The sequence below is a fragment of the Hyperolius riggenbachi genome, chromosome 2 (genome assembly GCF_040937935.1).
Source record: "Hyperolius riggenbachi isolate aHypRig1 chromosome 2, aHypRig1.pri, whole genome shotgun sequence".
Lineage (NCBI taxonomy): Eukaryota > Metazoa > Chordata > Amphibia > Anura > Hyperoliidae > Hyperolius > Hyperolius riggenbachi.
Window position 1 is genome coordinate 520918297 of NC_090647.1, and position 20260 is coordinate 520938556.

At 45.2% G+C, this 20260-nt stretch overlaps 1 protein-coding gene across 1 annotated transcript in view; it reads left to right on the top strand.

Moving 5' to 3' along the window:
- GABPA (GA binding protein transcription factor subunit alpha) overlaps positions 1–20260 on the top strand; it is a 30851-nt gene that overhangs the window by 3727 nt on the left and 6864 nt on the right. Inside the window, exons 2-7 of the mRNA XM_068270587.1 lie at positions 3956–4057; positions 4620–4764; positions 7061–7145; positions 10959–11201; positions 14638–14832; positions 20189–20245. Coding sequence (XP_068126688.1) covers positions 3981–4057; positions 4620–4764; positions 7061–7145; positions 10959–11201; positions 14638–14832; positions 20189–20245 — 802 coding nt within the window. The 5' untranslated portion in view covers positions 3956–3980. The remainder of the gene's footprint in view (positions 1–3955; positions 4058–4619; positions 4765–7060; positions 7146–10958; positions 11202–14637; positions 14833–20188; positions 20246–20260) is intronic.

Genomic DNA, 20260 nt, shown 5'->3' on the forward strand with positions numbered 1-20260 from the left:
AATCTCTGGCCTTGCTTCTCAATAACTGGCCTTTTATGCAATAGATCAGGCAGCACAAGGCTCTTGGGAAAACTCATTATCAAGCATGCCCTGAGACTGGCTTGTTGGCATAGATGCCTGTTAGATGGGGGGAGCAGCAGAAAGAATACACCAAGTATTACAGTAGAATCTCATAGAAAACCTCTGGATACAGTAAACTCAGGTCCCAGGAAATGTTTGCAAACATTGTATGACCAATTCTGACAGGGCTGTGGAGTCGGAGTCGTGGAGTCGGGCAATTTTGGGTGCCTGGAGTCGGAGTCGGGAAAAAATGCACCGACTCCGACTCCTAATGAATTTGTAACTGTAATTAAAATAGAAAATATGATAAAATGTTCTATTTCTCAGATAATAGTCATTAAAAATAATGTATATATACAGTAATAGCTGTGCTTAGTCCACAAAAATGAAATAAACCAATCAAAATTAGTTACTTGTGCTGCTTCAATAAAGCAGTCCCCGTATTTTTAAGGTCAGATATACATATCTGATTGTGACTGTATATATGATGTGTACACAGGAATCTCTTATATATATATACTAAATAACATCTATGCTGTAAGAATAAAGCCTGATGTGTAGCTATGTCACTAATAGAGATGGTCAACGAGATGGAAATAATTCTGCATTGATGCTGATTTATGCAAATGTATGCACTCCCTTTGCTGATGAAATAAAATAATTTGATATGTTATTAAAATTTGGTTTGGTGACTACAAATTAAAGGGTAACTGAGACGGATGAAAAGTAAAGTTTTATACATACCTGGGGCTTCCTCCAGCCCCCTTCAGGCTAATCAGTCCCTCACTGTCCTCCACCACCCGGATCTTCTGCTATGAGTCCTGGTAATTCAGCCAGTCAGCGCTGTCCGGCCGCACCCCGCTCCCACAGCCAGGAACATTCTGCACCTGCGCAATAGTGCTGCACAGGTGTAGTATGCTCCTGGCGGCGGAGTGTGTGCATGCGCACTACGCTTGACTGACTCAAGTACCTGGACTCATAGCAGAAGATCCAGGTGGTGGAGGAGGACAACGAGGGACTGATTATCCTGAAGGCGGCTGGAGGAAGCCCCAGGTATGTATAAAACTTTAATTTCATCTGTCTCAGGTTTACTTTGTTGCACAGTAGTACTATACTCTACATATGCACTCCCCACAGAGCTGCAGGGAATCCACTGAGAATGCTGTGCACATTGAACACAGAGGTGTTGTCTGTTTACAATCTCCTCATTCCCCTGCAGAGTACCTGCACATCATTCTTACATGTACCCACACTTGATAGATGTTCTTTGTTCCGGTTGTACCTTTTACAAGTACTCTTACCAAGGACTAGTTTTAGTCTAAAGGGAATAAATATAGTAGTCTACATATCCTTCTCACTTCAGTTGTCTTTTAAAATTCCTAAGCGTTGGCAGTTAAGAGACGAATTTCAGGTTACATACTTTTAATCAACAAAATTGTAATATGCAAATTAGAGGAGTCGGAGTCGAGGAGTCGGAGTCGGTGGAATCCTAAACTGAGGAGTCGGAGTCGGTGGATTTTTGGACCGACTCCACAGCCCTGAATTCTGATATAGTAAACTACTTTTCTTGGTCCCTTGGAGGTTACTATAAAAACACACATGGGAGTAATATTTGACATTGAAACAATTTAAAGAGAACCCGAGGTGAGTTTTATTTATGGGGGACAGCAGAGCGCAGGGGGGGCACAGTATAGTAACAGAGACTGGTCATTGTATGCAGAACCAGCCTCTGTGTCCTAATGGCATTCTTAAAACCCACCTCTGGTTCTCTTTGAAGGTCACATTGATTGGACAGAAAGATCCGCAGACCAAGTACTGGTAGAAAACGCTGATGTTATTTATTCAAAGATTCCACATGGCAATAGCAATAAAACCACAAGGTTCAACTTGTGCTTTCCTGATCCTGCACCTACCGGTTGGAACTGAGGGGGGTAGAGCGTTTTGAACTTTTCTATCACATTGATTGGAGCCAGTAATCAGTGAAGCAGGTCCTTTAAATTGTAAGCTCGCAAGGGCAGGGCTCTTACACCCTTTTGTGTCTTGGAATTTTATTTAATAGCTAACTTTATTTAATAGCTTGCTCTTTGTTATACATTTTATTCACCTGGCATTGTAATCAGCAGTTCTGTATTTTGTACCAGTGACCATACTTGATGTATATCATTGTCTGTATCATTATGTATCCAGTGAAACCCTGCGGTTTGATAGATATTTAACACCAGTAGATTTCATACTGAAACCTATTAAAACCTATTAAAAATCTGTTTGTTCAGTGAGGTACAGATGAGAGAGAACCAGGGCTGTGGAGTTGGTACAAAAATCATCCAACTCCTCAGTTTATGAAACCTCCAACTTCAGGTACCCAAAATTGCCTCGACTCCGACTCCACAGCCCTGGATAGAACCGTGAGAATTTGATGTGCTAGAGATCTCATGGTCGAATCAGAGCCGAGTGTATGGCCACATTAAAGTGAATCAGAGTTGATGGTTTTAGTTTAAAAAAAAAAAGCTACCTGATCCGGGGGGCTGGCCGGATCAGATAGCCGAAATTCCCGCCGCATCTGTGGTCTACTATGCTTTACTGCAAGATCTTCGCTGTGTGTCTCATCGCAGAGCACAGGGAGACAGGGGAGTGGCCTTGGAGAGGCAGAGCTGCACATTGGTAGCTAGGGAAGGGTCGTCAGGAACGCCACCAGTGGGTGTTTAGCAGTGAGTGACTCTTCTGCATGATTTGCCCCTTTCTCTCGAGATTGGCAACAGGCTGCATGTCGGCAATTTCTGGGTGTGGTAGCGTAGCGCTTGGGTGGGGAGGGGGGACGACAACAAAGATCCATGTCATGCAGCAGGGAACAGGCCTCTGTCCCCCCTGCGCCACCTTCGGGTACACTTTAAGACTAGAATGGAAATACATTTTTTTAATCACATTAGATTGCAAAAAGTGTCTGTCTCTGGCAATTTAATAAGAAATGTAATATTTCCTTTTATGCTGACATACACACATGCTTTTAACAGCAATCATTATTTGGTGGAGTTGCGATCAGCTGTCACCATAGCAACAGCTTCCTTAGATTTTTTATTGTTTCTCCTACTATTTATTTATCTTCAGATCTGTATCATTTACCATGAGCAGAGGTACATGTTCTAATTACTATGGAAATTATCAGAGGCGTTTTGTGTTCTGAAGAATAATAATCTGAACATTTGAATAGCGCTTTTCTCCCGTCATACTAAAAGCACTTGAGCTGCAGCCACTAAGGAGCGTGCTGAAGAGGCCTCCCTGCAGTGTTAGGGAGTCTTGCCTAAGGACTCCTTACTGAATAGGAGGAAGGACTTCCTTTCTGCTCTAAAGGATAAGCAACAGCCTAACATTCAAAGAAAAACATTTCATTGTTACATCGATTGCAAATCCTGCAATAAATCTGCAGTGTCTACTTCCTGCTTTCATGAAAGCAGACATAGGGTTAACATCCCGTGTTTACAAATTAGCTGCTCTGCCACGGCAGCCAGCTGACAGCAGATAGAGCAAATTACACTTGTGATTAATCACAGTTGAGGGGGGGGACTCTGAATACATACAGGGTGCATTTCTGTCTTGTGCAAGAGTTCAGGTCCACTTTAATTTCATTAGTCAGATAACCAGTCTAAATGGGCTGCATGCAGGAACTCTTTCCAGGCCAGTTTCCTTGTTGTTCTTAACCCTGTATAAATCTGCTTCCTCTATACCCTTCCTGTGTCGGCTCTTTCCGGAAACACATTCTGACGTCTGATTTCACTGTGTTTTGTGTTCACTGGGGTTTTATGGCATGTGGTCTTATTTAAGAGGTTTTTCTTATCTGAATTTCTCCTTTGTTTTAAAGAGTTGGTCTCTGTTAATAACTTAAACGTTTTAATTGCAGGCTTGTTCCTGTCACATTGTCAGCCATGACGAAGAGGGAGGCTGAGGAGTTGATAGAGATAGAAATTGACGGCTCAGAGAAGACAGAGTGCACAGAGGAAAGGTAAGTGTTGAAATTACACCTTGAATCTATCGCCATCCGCTTTGTTTTGACCGATCTGCATAAAATGTGTACTGCTGATACTTTCTGCTTGTTGCAATGGCGGTATACTGATCCCAGAGCTCTTTCATAAGCACAAGGCTCCCGTTGGTTTGCAAAAGACCAATGGGAATCCTCCCTGAGCATCGGGAAGGATTTGCATTGGTCTATTGCTTAGTGAACCAATGAGGATCCTTCCTGGGGAGGGACGATTCCCATTGGTCTATTGCAAACCATCTGATGATGCATCTGACTTTGCTGTTGAAAGTTATGTTTGTAATGCTAGACAATTAATAATGCAAATAAGATTGAGCAATGTACAACATTTTGTGCACTGAAAATTGATATGTTCCATATAGCATACATTGAAAAAAACCACCTGAACTAGAATTTTAACATGTTCTCGTGGCTCGTCTATGTGTATAGTTAGGCAACTATCCACAGGCGTCTGACTCTTCTCCTACTTATTTTTCTCTTGCAGATTTTATTTTGATTATATTTGAAATGAATAATTGCTTTTTTCCAGCATCATAGAGCAGACGTATACTACAGCAGAGTTTGTCAGCCAGTCCATCGACATAAATGAACCCATCGGAAATCTGAAGAAGCTTTTAGAACCCAGACTCCAGTGTTCCCTTGAAGCCCATGATATCTGCTTGCAAGACATCCAGGTATAACCTTGTATTTTTATGTGGCCATAGATCAGTATGTCCCTTCTGCCTGTGAGTAGGAAGAAGCATTATCTTTTTTTAGAGACAGTGAATGTTTATTGTAATTGGTGGGTCCCCGCGTCTGATAAGCTTATATCCTGCAGGGTTCTTAGCTGGTGTCCTATTTAAAGTGTAACTGTCGGGCATAATATCAAAAATAAATTCTTTATTTTTATCTGCTAAACCAGTAATAAGGATGCTAACCAGGCAATACAAAAGTTAAAATCCTTATTACTTTTGATAAATGATCATTGCCCAGTTTACCTGACTCTTATTTGGTACGCCAAAATTTGGTACACAAAAAGGAAGTTGCATGCTGGGTTGTCCTTTTTTTGTTCCTCTATTTCCCCTCAGCCTTAAAGGGCCGCTATGGCGAAAAATTGTAAAATTTAAAATATGTGCAAACATAAATAAGTAAATTTTTTTCCCCCAGAGTAAAACGAGCCATAAATTACTTTTCTCCTATCTTGCTGTCACTTACAGTAGGTAGTAGAAATCTGACAGAAGCGACAAGTTTTTGACTAGTCCATCTCTTCATGGGGGATTCTCAGCAAGGCTTTTATTTATAAAGATATTCCCTCAAAAGGATTTAAACAATGATGCTTGGCAGTTGGACAGAGCAACTGCCATTCACTAAGTGCTTTTGAAAAAAATCGCTGAGAATCCCCTATGAAGAGATGAACTAGTCCAAAACCTGTCGCTTTTGTCATTTTTCTACTACCTACTTTAAGTGACAGCAACATTGGAGAAAATTAATTTACAACTCATTTTACTCTGGAAAAAAGTACTTCTTATTTGTCTGTTTGCACATATTTTAAATTGTAAAATTTTTCACCATAGTGCCCCTTTAAGGTTTTATAAATAACTGGGGAATAAATACTAAACCTGGTACATCTTATGGACACTTTCCCCCACAAACTGTATCTATGCTACACTGCACTAATCCCAGCTTGCCCCTACCAACTTCACTGCACTAACTCCTGAGTCTCACTAGCTACACTACACCGTTAGTGGAAGATCTCACCTGATCCTGCTGCCGTGCTCCTATCCTCCTCTGTCTTCGGTTATCTTGCTGCTGTACGCTCTGGTCGTCTGAGGGTGCCGTCCTTTGCATTGCACGACCCCAGCCGCCATGCTCCTCTCCCCCCTTAGTCTCCATCTGCAGCTGCTGCACATTCTTCTGCGGTACAAACGCAGTCCTTCCTGGTTACTGTGTGATCTGATGACGCACGTGCGCCACACGTCATATTTGACACCGGCGCATGTGCCCCATGGGGTTGCACAGTAACAGGGCAATAGTAACTAGGAAGGATGGTGCGTGTGCAGTGACAGGTTGTGCAGCGGCTGCAGACTGAGACAGAGGGGGAGGGAAGTGTGGCGGCTGTGGTTGTGTGAAGCATTGCGCCCTTGATGGACCGGAGCATACAGTGGCAAGATGACCAGAGACAGAGAGAGGAGTGTGGCAAAAGGATACACTGGCTGTGATCCGCTTTAAAAAGCGGGTTGCAGCCCTTTAAGCGATCACTACAGCACTGTGATAACGTGAATCGTGGTGCTCTTTTCCACTGCCGCAATTTGTTTTTTGTTGAATGGCCGGACCGATTCTCTATGCGATCACTCTACGTTCCTGACAGCAAAGGGCCCAAACATTGCTAGTGGAAAAGGCAGCTTGCACGATCACAAACGCAGGTGATTTGCGCTTACGTGCCCGCTAGTGGAAAAGGGCTCTGAGTGCTTCCCTGCGCACTCTGCACCATACATTCCGAATATGACGCACGAAGGTGGAGTTGGCTCTGCTACTTCCCTGACTCTTTACTTACAGATTCATTGTCCTGGAATAGCCCATGTGACCTGCGCAGCTGTTCCAGGTGAATGACTCTCTAAGCAGGGTAGCAAGCATTGACAGCCGTAATGCTAGGTATACACCATACAATTTTGTGTTAGATGGTTCGATAGATCATTTCCGGCATGTCTGATCTTATTTTCGATCGTTTTTCTGATCGGTTTCTCATAGAAGTAAATGGAAATGGATAAAAGATAATCGAATCGGCAATCGGGCGGAAAATTGACCGAAAAAGCGCATTGTGTGTAGACCTAGCATTAAGCATACACCTTTAAAAACCAGACCGTATCACCAGCTCTGAAGTTGTGATGGTAATTGGATCCCCGCTGTGACTGCAGTCTCTGACACTGAGCGTGTTTTCTGATAAGTCTGTTTTCCATTTTGAGCTGCTCACATTAAATATTTATCTTGCAGCTTGATCCTGATAGAAGTTTGTTTGATCAAGGTGTTAAAACAGATGGATCTGTACAGCTCAGCGTGCAGGTTATATCCCAGCAAGGTTAGTATTCTCTGTAAGTGCTGCCGTGAAAAACTTCAACAAATCCTCTTTTTTTTTTTTTTTTTTTTTTTTTTTTTTTTTTTTTTTAATAAAGGAACATAGTTTAAGATAAGCTATTGTGTGCAGTCATGCTTGAAAACCATGCTTTAGCCACTTCAGCCTACAGTGTTTCACATTATGCATCCAAGCAGCTTTCACCTCCCATTCATTCGCCAATAACTTTATCACTACTTATCACAATGAAATGATCTATATCTTGTTTTTTCTGCCACCATTTAGGCTTTCTTTGGGTGGTACATTTTGCTAAGAATTATTTTATTCTAAATCCATTTTAACAGGAAGATTAAAAAAAGAAATGGAAAAAATTCTTTATTTCTCAGTTTTTGGCCATTATAGTTTGAAATTAATCCATGCTACCATAATTAAAATCCATGTATTTTATTTGCCCATTTGTCCTGGGTTATTAAACCGTTTACATATCCCTATCACAATGTATAGTGCCAATATTTTATTTGGAAATAAAGGTGCATTTTTTTTTCAATTTGCCTCCATCGCTATTTACATGCTTATAATTTTAAAAAAAATATATAGTAATATACCCTCTTCACATGCATATTCAAAAAGTTCAGACCCTGTTTGTTTTTACTTGTAATTTTTTTTTTTATTTAAAATTTTGTTCGGGTAATTTTTGATGTGGGAGGTAAATGGTTAATTTTAAATGTAATATGTGTTTAACCACCCTGGCGTTCTGATTAAATCGCCAGGGTGGCTGCGGGAGGGTTTTTTTTAAATAAAAAAAAAACTATTTCATGCAGCCAACTGAAAGTTGGCTGCATGAAAGCCCACTAGAGGGCGCTCCGGAGGCGATCTTCCGATCGCCTCCGGCGCCCAGAATAAACAAGGAAGGCCGCAATGAGCGGCCTTCCTTGTTTCGCTTATATCGTCGCCATAGCGACGAGCGGAGTGACGTCATCGACGTCAGCCGACGTCCTGACGTCAGCCGCCTCCGATCCAGCCCTTAGCGCTGGCCGGAACTTTTTGTTCCGGCTACGCTGGGCTCAGGCGGCTAGGGGGGCCCTCTTTCGCCGCTGCTCGCGGCGAATCGCCGCAGAGCGGCGGCGATCAGGCAGCACACGCGGCTGGCAAAGTGCCGGCTGCGTGTGCTGCTTTTTATTTCGTTAAAATCGGCCCAGCAGGGCCTGAGCGGCAGCCGCTGGCGGTGTTGGACGAGCTGAGCTCGTCCAGACCGCTCAGCTGGTTAATAAAAAATGCATGTGGGTGTAGTTTTACTATTTGGCCACAAGATGGCCACAGTCAAAAAGTCCTGGAAGCGAAAGCTCTCGCTTCCAGGAAGGATTAGGACAAGAAACTTTTTTGTGCAGAAAGACTGCGCCCTCTAATAAGAGGCCGTCGGTTTTTCTGCCGGGGACTTAGATCAATGAATAGGAACTATGTTTCCTTTCATTAATCTTGGGTCTATCGAAAGGCAGCGGGAGCAGGCCAGATATATCCATCCAGATAGACTTAAAGCGGACCCAAACCTAACATTTTTTTAATTCAAAATATTTAGTTGCACCGCTCTGACACATACAAAGATAAATAAACACTCCTTCAAGCCTATGAGCATTTCAGTGACTGCTTTTCACCCTTCTCTTTTGATAACTAGGGTTATACAGGAGCCATTAGCAATGCCTCCTATGCTGGACACCATCTACTCCACCAGTCTGCCGGAAAAATCCCGGCAATTTGAAAGGAAAGGAGGGGTTACAATAATTGTAAAATATTTTATATTTGTCATCATGCAGCTGAAAAAAGGCTGCTATTTATTATTATTATTATAATTAAGAAAATAATTTAGAAAATAGATTTCATTTCTGAAACCTTGTATTTTTAATTTGGGTCCACTTTAAGTGGTTAATCGGGCTGCTTTCAGACACTGTGAGTTTTAAAGGGAACCTGAAGTGAGAGGTATATGGAGGCTGCCATATTTGTTTCCTTTAAAGGGAACCTGAGACGAGAAGCATCTAATTCCATACTTACCTGGGGCGACTTAAGGCTACTTGTCTCTCGCCATCTTTCCTGGTGGCTCCGGCCCCCCTTGAATTCAGCCCGAAAGCCTGGCCGAGGCAAGCACAGTACGCTTCCAGCTGCAGGAGCGCGGTGGAGGAACGTGCCTAGCCAGGCATACGCAACGAATTGAGACTCAGGCAGGTTTTTGGATTGAGTTGTGGGGTATTGGCGCCACCCGGGGAGATGGCAAGAGCTGAGCGGACCTAAGGGGGTCGTTTGAAGTACACTTTAAGCAATACCAGTTGCCTGGCTGTCCTGCTGACCCCCTGCCTCTAATACTTTTAGCCACCGACCATGAATAAGCATACAGCAGATCAGGTGTTTGCCATTATTATCAGATCTGAGAAGATTAGCTGCATGCTTGTTTCTGGTGCAGTTAAGACACTACTGCAGCCAAATAGATAATGAAAGCCTCTGTATGGTCTAGGGGCTTCTCAGAACCACCTACAGCCTGCCGCTCCAGCGTAGGATCCCTCTATGCTTATTTGACAAGTGTGTCAAAAAGGTTTCTTCTGGCTGATCTCCCACTGGTGGAAGTACACATCTGGGCTGGGGATGCGTAAGTTCTGTGCCTGCCCAGCATGAGGCCACTCTGGCACAGGGAGAAACTATGCAATGCACGAGCCTGTCTATGTACCAAGAGAGCAAGGAGCGCACATGGTGGTGGAATTGAGACTGCGTGCATCGCCCAAATACTGTACATCCAGTTCAGAGGTTGCCGACCTCTGGTGGCGGCTGATAACAGCACAAATTAAAAGGAAACAGCTTCTCGGAATAGAACAGACACATGGGCAGAGTGACTGTAAACCTGCCCATACCTATATGTGGGCTCAGTTTCACTGTTTTTTTTTTTTTTTTTTTTTTTCCCGCCTTGGACTTCCTTTAAAGCACAGGTGTTGAACTTCAGGCCTGGAGAGCCAGATCCAGGCCAGTGTTTAGGATGGACTGAGAGAGGAATGTGTTCTACCTGATAGACCACCTATTCTGATTAAGACCGATCAATTAATTTGAGCTGTGTCAAAATAGCAGCATGGAGGATGATATAGCGGCTGGGAACGCGGAGAATCACTCGTGTTCCCAGCCTGTCGCCGAACCCGAAAGTAGCCGCCGGCGGGGACAGGACGATTGGAGCGGGGCTGCGAGGGCACCATACAGCTTCAGGGGGCTGAGGGATGCCCCGGGTGAGTAAACATATATTTTTTTTTTCACTTAAGTAATCCTTTAAAGGACACATCCAAGCTGTTTAAAAATAAAGTCCAGTTACCTGGGGCTTTCACCAGCCCCTGCCAGCCGTTCCGTGCCCTCGCCGCAGCTCCGATCACCGCTGGTGGTCCTGGATTCCTACTGCGCAAGCAGCTCTCAGAGTCGCGCTGACATCATCTGGACTGTACTGGGCAGTAGTTCTGCGCAGAACAGCCCGCGTGACGTCCGTGGAACGCAGCAAGATGGAGGAAGATGCTGACCTGGCGAGGTTGGCCTCTTCACCAGAGAGAACCGGGAGTCAACGGAGCTGCGGCGAGGACACTGTTCGGTTGCCGGGGGCTGGAGGAAGCCTGAGGTAAGTGGATTTCTTATTTTTTTGGACCACTCTAATTAAGAAAAAAGGGATGCAAACCTACCTCTACGCGGGATTCCTTGTTAACTTGCATGTCTGATCTCATCAAGTCTCTTCAGGCCTTTCCGAAGCTCTGTTTAGCATGGATATTATTGTTACATGGTTTAGCAATGTGTTGTCTGTTTCAGGACTGGAACCAAAGCTGAACATCCTTGAGATTGTGAAGCCAGTGGAGACGGTGGAAGTGGTAATAGATCCTGATGCCCATCATGGAGCAGTAGAAGCCCAGCTTGTAGAGGAGGCTCAGGTCATCACTCTGGATGACACAAAACACGTCACAATCTCTGACGAGACCTCTGAGCAGGTGACACGATGGGCAGCAGCACTAGAGGGTTACAGGAAGGAGCAGGAACGCCTCGGCATACCATACGGTAAGGGATAGATCTCTTTATGTACCGGTACAACTTCTGCTGTCTTTATCTACTCTTGCGATTTATTTATTTATTCCCCCCCCCCCCTCCTATGTCACACCTGATGTTTAGTGAATAAGTATTAGTGTTCATATATTCAAAGGACAACTGAAGTGAGAGGTAGATGGAAGCTGACATATTTAAGCAGTACTATTTGCCTGGCTATCCTGCTTATCCTCTGCCTCTAATACTTTTAGCCATAGGCCCTGAACAAGCATGCCGCAGATCAGATGTTTCCGACATTACTGTCAGAGCGGACCAGATTAGCTGCATGCTTGTTTCTGGTGTTGATTGACACTGCTGCAGCCAAATAGATCAGCAGGACTGCCAGGCAACGGTATTGCTTAGAAGGAAATAAATATGGCAGCCTCCATATTCTTCTCGCTTCAGTTGTCTTTCAAGTTCAGACACTGTTTATCTTGATACTTATTTAGGGTATACACAAAATGTGTATATACTCGAACACAAGTCAACCTTCATGTATAAGTTGGCTTCAATATTCGACCCTCTTGAGCTGGAATTTTTTATTGACTCGAGTATAAGTCTACCCAGCAAAGTTAATGGTTGTTCTTGGGGACCAGAAATAATTAACAGCTGCACTTGGGGCTCAGGAGGGGATAATTACTGCACTATATACAGTATTGCAGCCATTATCCCTTCCTGTCCCTTAACCTGCTGAGCGGTCTGGACGAGCTCAGCTCGTCCAACACCGCCAGAGGCTGCCGCTCAGGCCCTGCTGGGCCGATTTCAATGAAATAAAAAGCAGCACACGCAGCCGGCACTTTGCCAGCCGCGTGTGCTGCCTGATCGCCGCTGCAGCGCGGCGATCCGCCGCGTGCAGCGGCGAAAGAGGGTCCCCCCAGCCGCCCGAGCCCAGCGTAGCCGGAACAAACAGTTCCGGCCAGCGCTAAGGGCTGGATCGGAGGCGGCAGACGTCAGGACGTCGGCTGACGTCCATGACGTCACTCCGCTCGTCGCCATGGCGACGAGGGAAGCGAAACACGGAGGGCCGCTCATTGCGGCCTTCCGTGTTATTCCTTGCCGCCGGAGGCGATCGGAAGATCGCCTCCGGAGCGCCCTCTAGTGGGCTTTCATGCAGCCAACTTTCAGTTGGCTGCATGAAATAGTTTTTTTTTTATTTAAAAAAAACCCTCCCGCAGCCACCCTGGCGATTTAATCAGAACGCCAGGGTGGTTAAGTGCAGCCAATAACTCTTTCAGGCACCTAAGTGCAGCAATTATTAACTCCCTTTTATGCAGCACAATATTTCCCCCCTGCCCCTTTCCTTGTTAATTGTTGTGGCCAGGACTTTCAGACCTGGCCACAGGTCCTCAAAGTATCACTTACCACAGGGTAAATTGCTGCAAATGGGAATGTCCATAATGGTACACACATTACTAGTCTGTGTGCTCAGTGTTGCCTGTGACTGATGTATAAGTCGATCCCTATACTTTTATTTAGCGAGTCAGTCCTGTGGCCTAGTCTGTCTAGAGGATATTGAAATATGATAACAGAGGCGCCAAGCAGAATAAAATTAGTTAAAATTGTTAAAAAGGGGGAAGTGGGTGGACTCACCTCCCTTCTGAAAAAAATGGCCGGACAATGGACAGGTTACTTAGTCTAAAGTAACATTTATTAGTAACTCCAAAAGTGCAACGCGTTTCACGGGTAACAGTCCCGCTTCTTCAGGCAAACTATTATTTGGAGGGTGCTGGGGAAGGGAAACAAAAGGAAAAAAAAGGGGATTGCCAGAGGAACGCAAATACCAGGCACCCAAAGGTGCACCACAAGTCTACAGCAATAAAATGTGCAATATGCATTTAACAGCAAGATATGCATACAAAATAGACTGAGAACGTGTGCAAATAGCATGTATAAAGTGACAGTGCACATATCCATAATATAAAGGCAGAGTATGAGTCACTCTTAGTAAAATGATAAGACAGTGAAAAAATGAATTTAAAACAGGGAGAAACAGAGAAAGGTTTAGTTTTTAAAGGAGTGAGTGCAGCAGTATATTATGATAAAACAAAAAGGCATACTAAGAAACAGCAGTGTTTAAAGGTGAGCAAATGCTCAACTTACCAAAATCAGGTCATGAACCAGGTAGAGCGCCTCTACCTGGTTCATGACCTGATTTTGGTAAGTTGAGCATTTGCTCACCTTTAAACACTGCTGTTTCTTAGTATGCCTTTTTGTTTTATCATAATATACTGCTGCACTCACTCCTTTAAAAACTAAACCTTTCTCTGTTTCTCCCTGTTTTAAATTCATTTTTTCACTGTCTTATCATTTTACTAAGAGTGACTCATACTCTGCCTTTATATTATGGATATGTGCACTGTCACTTTATACATGCTATTTGCACACGTTCTCAGTCTATTTTGTATGCATATCTTGCTGTTAAATGCATATTGCACATTTTATTGCTGTAGACTTGTGGTGCACCTTTGGGTGCCTGGTATTTGCGTTCCTCTGGCAATCCCCTTTTTTTTTCCTTTTGTTTCCCTTCCCCAGCACCCTCCAAATAATAGTTTGCCTGAAGAAGCGGGACTGTTACCCGTGAAACGCGTTGCACTTTTGGAGTTACTAATAAATGTTACTTTAGACTGTAAGTAACCTGTCCATTGTCCGGCCATTTTTTTCAGAAGGCAGGGGAGTCCACCCACTTCCCCCTTTTTAACAATTTTAACTAATTTTATTCTGCTTGGCGCCTCTGTTATCATATTTCAATATCATCTAGTCCACCCTTGGTGGAGGGGTGTATCCCCATTTTCTCCTATCTACAGAGAGCGACTTTTTAACCTGAGCGGGGTCAGGTTACAATTCTCCCCGCCGGCCTTTCCAGTGGTTGCCTTTGTGGCGACCCACCCTTGTGAGTATAATCCTCTCATTTATTCACAACAGATCTCTCCATATTAACATACTGCACCATATTGGGCTCTTGGTTTCTCCCCCATCTTCAAGCTAGTCTGTCTAGAGGCCCACCTTCCACATTCTCCCACCTCTACACCTCTGCTTGCCAAAAGGACCATAAGGTGAGAGCCAAAGCTACTACCTTGCCTAGGTCTCACTTTATCTTAATCCATCTCTGGTTTTAGCAGAGGGAGTTAAACTTACTTTTAGTCCACTACATAATTTCCTGATGGTTGCACTTTGTAAAGGAAAAGTTCACTAACAAAGGAAAACAGATATAACTGTATTATATTCATTACATTAACTGGTGCTGTCAGCTATCAAAATGGCTTGGAGAGTCCTGGCTTTGAGTGAAATTAGAAACAGAAGTTGATATTTACGTTACTGTTATGATGATGATTTTGTATCGAAGTGTTTGGCTTTTTTGTTTAGTTTTTTGAGTGAGTTCCATGCTTTGTTGACCTTTGTTGTTTTCCTGCAGATCCTGTTCAGTGGTCTACAGACCAGGTCCTGCACTGGGTGCTCTGGGTAATGAAGGAGTTTGGTATATCGGACATTAATGTGAACGCTCTCAGTATTCCAGGGAGGGAGTTATGTCAGATCGGCCAGGAGGATTTCTTCCAGAGAGTCCCCAGAGGAGAGATCCTGTGGAGTCATCTGGAGCTGCTCAGGAAATGTAAGAATACTACTTTTTTATTTTTTGTGTGTTGCAAAAGCATTGTCTAGTTATTCTACCTAATATTTTTGTGAAAATCAACACCCTCCTATTTAAAGAGAACCTGAAGTGAGAGGTGTGTGGAGGCTGCCATATTTCTTTCTTTTAAAGTGGATCCGAGATGAAAAACTATATAACAAGTAACTTGTCTATATTTCTTATCTAAAATTTTGATTGTTTGCACATCAAATCTAGCTGCAAACCGCTATATAACAGTATATGATTATTTCCTGTGATGAGAGCAGCCATGTTCTACTTGTTGTTACACACAGGCAAGCTGCTCTGCATCTCCACACCTCAGCCTGTGAAAACTCCACTCCTGTCTCCACTCCCTTGCTTTTGAAATCTCTGGCTGGTAATGCCTCCTCCTTCAGGGAAAAAAAAACACCTCCTCCTCCCCAGACTGAGCTCCCATGAGCACTTGCTACATGGGACTCAGAATGCCTAGGTGCTGGAGGAGCAGTGGAGCTCCCGGCCACGCGAGCGTGAGTGGCCAGGGTGCGTATGCGCATGCGCCCAGAGTGGCCTGGGGAAAAAGTGAGGGACAGAGCGGCCTTAAAGAGAATCTGTACTCTAATATTCTTACAATTAAAAGCATACCATTCTATTCCTTATTCCCCTGTGCCCCTCTGTGCTGTTTCTGTCACTCCCTGCTGCAATCCTGGCTTGTAATTAAGTTTTAGGCAGTGTTTACAAACAAATGACTGGCTTCTAACCAGAGTATCATAGGCTGAGAACAGCTTACTGTGTGATTCATGCAGAGCTTGGAGGGGGTGTGTAAAGCTTCTGCCAATGACAAGCAGTGCTGCACATTCCACACATTCCAGCCTCTTGCCGACAGACACGACAGAGGAAAGAAGATAAGATTTATTACAGAGACAGTGCAACTAGAAAAGGTTGCAGTAAGACAGACCACATCAGAACAGGTATAGGAACTTATAGAATAGAAAAAATAAGGCTCAAAATGTTGTGAGTCTCTTTAAAGTGAACCAGAGATGAAGCACCATCATATATTTTACCATATATATCAGTGGGAACATGAGAGAAAATGCATACCCTGCTCTTTCACTCTTCACTGTTCAGCTTGCTTCTTAGCAGCCCTGATAAAATCCCCGACTGAGCATTCAGTCTGGCTTTGCTATAATGACTCAGCTTTAATGATTCCTGAGCAGAGCCACAAGGGGGCAGGCTTTGGCTTGAAAAGACACCAGTGAACACAGATTCAGCTATGATTCCTGAGCAAAGCCAGACTGAATGCTCAGTTGGGGATTTTATCAGGGTTGATGAGAAGCAGGCTGCGCGGTGAAGAATGAAACAGAGAGCAGGGTAGGTGTTCTCTCTAATGTTCCCACTGATATATATTGTAAAATACATGCAGGTGCTTCGTCTCTGTTTCACTTTAAAGAGACACTGTAACATCAGAAAGTTCCCCTGGGGGGGACTCACCTCGGGAGGGGGAAGCCTCAGGGTCCCAATGAGGCTTTTCACGCCGTCCTCTATCCCACAGGGGTCTTGCTGCAGCCCTCCGAACAGCGACCCGACAGATCCGAAAGCTTGTTTAATATTTACCTTTCCAGGCTCCAGCGGGGGGCGCTGTTGCGGCTTTCGGCTCCGATGTTTTATGTAAATACCCGATCTCAGTCGGGTCCGCTCTACTGTACAGGCGCCGGAGACTTGCGCCTGCGCAGTAGAGCAGACTCGACGGCGATCGGGTGTTTCCGCCTATTTCGTAGCCGAGAGCCGCCACAGCACCTGCGCAGAAGCTGGGAAGGTAAATATTTACATCGCCGTTGTTCGGAGGGCTGCAGCGAGACCACCCAGGGACTGAGGACGGCGTGGGAAGCCTCATTGGGACCCTGAGGCTTCCCCCTCCCGGGGTGAGCACCCCCCAGGGGAACTTTTTGATGTTACAGGTTTTCTTTAAAGAGACTCTGAAGCGAGTCTAAATCCATGTTTTTAACTCCCCCGCCCCTCTCAGTGAAGGAAGATTGAGAGTGGTGGGGATCGGGGGTGATTGAGGCGCGAAGAGGCAGAGCTACAGCCCTAAGCTCTGCCTCAAGCAGGAGGTGCTCCCCGGACTTTGCAGAGGGGATTTGGGGGTATAAACCCCTCATTTTGCAGCGGGATGTGGCGGTTTAGCACTAGCTATAGTGCTTAACATTAACCAGCTGAGCGGTCTGGACGAGCTCAGCTCGTCCAACACCGCCAGCGGCTGCCGCTCAGGCCCTGCTGGGCCGATTTTAATGAAATAAAAAGCAGCACACGCAGCCGGCACTTTGCCAGCCGCGTGTGCTGCCTGATCGCCGCCGCTCTGCAGCGATTCGCCGCGAGCAGCGGCGAAAGAGGGTCCCCCCAGCCGCCTGAGCCCAGCGTAGCCGGAACAAAAAGTTCCGGCCAGCGCTAAGGGCTGGATCGGAGGCGGCTGACATCAGGACGTCGGCTGACGTCGATGACGTCACTCCGCTCGTCGCTATGGCGACGATATAAGCAAAACAAGGAAGGCCGCTCATTGCGGCCTTCCTTGTTTATTCTGGGCGTCGGAGGCGATCGGAAGATCGCCTCCGGAGCGCCCTCTAGTGGGCTTTCATGCAGCCAACTTTCAGTTGGCTGCATGAAATAGTTTTTTTTTTATTTAAAAAAAACCCTCCCGCAGCCACCCTGGCGATTTAATCAGAACGCCAGGGTGGTTAATAAAAGTTAAAAACGTGGATTTAGACTTTCTTCAGAGTCTCTTTAAATAGAACCCAAGGTGTTTTTTGGGAGGGGTGGGGGAGAATATTGGTCAGGCAGCATCTATTAACTCAGCTCCCAACCGCTCCCGTGTGCAGTTCTCCTCCGCTTTCACCTTTCACTTCTGTGACCTCTGGCTGAACGATTTATCGTTTTTGTATCGAAATCGCGATCACGGAAACGGCGATTCCGTGATCGCCAAAGCGGCGGTTTTTACGATATTCTGCTGACCTGCGCAGTAGTAGCAGTTCAGCTGTGTCTTACTCCCGCTGTGCGCAGCAGCAGCTCCGTGTACAAATAGCGACGGCTCATTATCTCTCTTCTTCCGCCCAGTGCCTCCTCCTTCTCCTCCTGTCATCAGCTGACCCAGCGGCAGGCTCTTCTCTCTTTCCCTCTTCCTACCCGCCCGCATCATCAGCTGGGCGGGCGGCAGACTCCGCCCACAGGCTCTCGCTGGCTTTACTTCTGTTTTAGCTCATAATAGGTGTTAAAAAGGCTATATAAGTAAACCAGGCTATTGTCTGTCTGACATTTCCTCCGCATAACAAAGCAGCTCCGTAGGTGGCTGGAAGCAGAAAAGGAATTCCCTCCCTCCTCCCCCCTTCCAAAGCCATCACTGCCGAAGTACAGGAGAGAGCACATGGATCTGCACACCATGGGGGAGATTCAGTAGGCAAGACTGAAGTGCGTGATGGTGTGTGTGGATAAGTATGTGTATGAGTGCATATCAGTGAGTGCTGGATATGTGTGTTTCAGTGAGTGCTGGAAAAGTGTGTATATGTATATCAGTGTGTTGTGTGCTGCAGGATGTGTGTGTATCAGTGAGTTCTGCAAGAGAGAGAGCGAGTGAGCGTGTGCGCGTGCGCTGCAGGATGTGTGTATCAATAAGTGCTCTGATGGAGTGGAGATGGAGAATTAAGTGTGTGCGAGTGTATCAGCGCAACCCCCCACACGACTTATCTTTACCCTACCTACCCCAAGCCTAACATTAACTGTCCCCACCGCCTCTGTGACATGTCATCACTCATATCCCCCCTATAATAATAAGTGCCACATGGGGAAACAAGGGATAGAAGATATGATAATCTCCCCGCCAGCCCTCATTGGCTCTCGACTTCGTCTACTTTTTACATTTTGCCCCCCTGTCTGAGTTTGACATCTCCTTGTCTAGTACATCATCATCAGCTGGGCGGGCAGAAGATATTATAGAAGTTGTGGTAATACTGTTCAATACCTTATTACGCAATACTTCTAGCATATGACAGTCAAGAGTTTTTGACATTATAATCATAAACCGTGATTGTGTGACTATGAAGTTCAAACTAAAACTACTCATTGATCAAGTGCAAAGTTTTCTCCATTTGTTTATACTGTCACTGTTGGTCAAGAGTTTGGCCAGTTTATGAAGCCTTTAGGCTTAGGATTTATCACGGCTCTGACCCAGCTCCTTGGCACAGAGGAAGTCTGTATGAGGCACATGCTTAAGCTTGATTTGAAGAAAATCGTGAATCGAATCGAAATCGCAATTTCTGACAGAAATCGTGCGATTCAATCTTTTCCTAAAATCGTTCAGGCCTACTCTGGGGTCACAATGCTGAAGAATTAGCTCTGTGTGGAGGAGAGCACTGATTGGCATAGAGGGGGTGCTGAAAGGTGAGGAGCACAAAGCTGAGCCAGTGACAAGGCTCTGATAGGCAGGGAAGGGGCTTTCCTCTCCTGCAAAGGCTGCTCCTTCCCCATTAATTTTGTCAACAATCTGAATGTCAGCAAATTCGGAGGGGCTAGCGGGGGGGACCGAGAGACGCAAGGAGGGAACATAGAGGTATGTCCTGCAGATGGGAGCAGGCCTCTTTTTTCCCTTTTTTACGTTTAAATAACCGCCTTGGGTACATGTTAAGGGGGCTGGAGGAAGCCCCAGGTAAGTATAAATCCTGAGACTTGTTTAGTTTCAGATTTCATTTAACTTCTTTCCAACCAACGCAGCGGCAGCCCCGGGACCGCTCCACTCCAATTGGCGTGAAGTCCTGGGGGTGGAGATTGCAGGGGATTGCGCGTGCCGCCGATGTGCAATCCCCTGCATGTGACACGGCTGTCCCTCTGAGACCCACAGGAGCGATCACTGTCATAGGCTGAAGCCTATAACAGCCGATCGATGTTATTGGCTGGGGGAGGGAAGGTGGGTGGGGGAAAAAATAGGAAAATTATTTAAAAATATGTATAAATAAACATGCCAGCAGCAATCAGAGCCCACCAGCAGAAAGCTCTGTTGGTTGGCAGAAAGGTGGTGGGGGATCACTTTTGTTCTGAGTTGTACAGTCCTGCAGCGAGCCCTTAAAGCTGCAGTGGCCTAATTTTGTAAAAAAAAAAAAAATAGCCTGGTCACTAGGGGGTGTAAGCCTACGGTCCTTAAGTGGTTAACTGCTGCACCTGAGGTAAGGATATTTTTTTTTCAGTGAGTTAAATGTACTTTATAAATATTATGAAACTGTCGCCTCCTCACTTTCCTACTTTGCACTTTTATCTTTTAGAAGTAGGTGTGTAAATATTTCACGTGTTTAGTTACTCAGGTTAATGTTGTGTTTTCCAGATGTGTTGGCCAGCCAGGAACATGGGGGAGAAATCGCTACAGTTACTATTGATCAGCGTAAGTTGCTGCTTG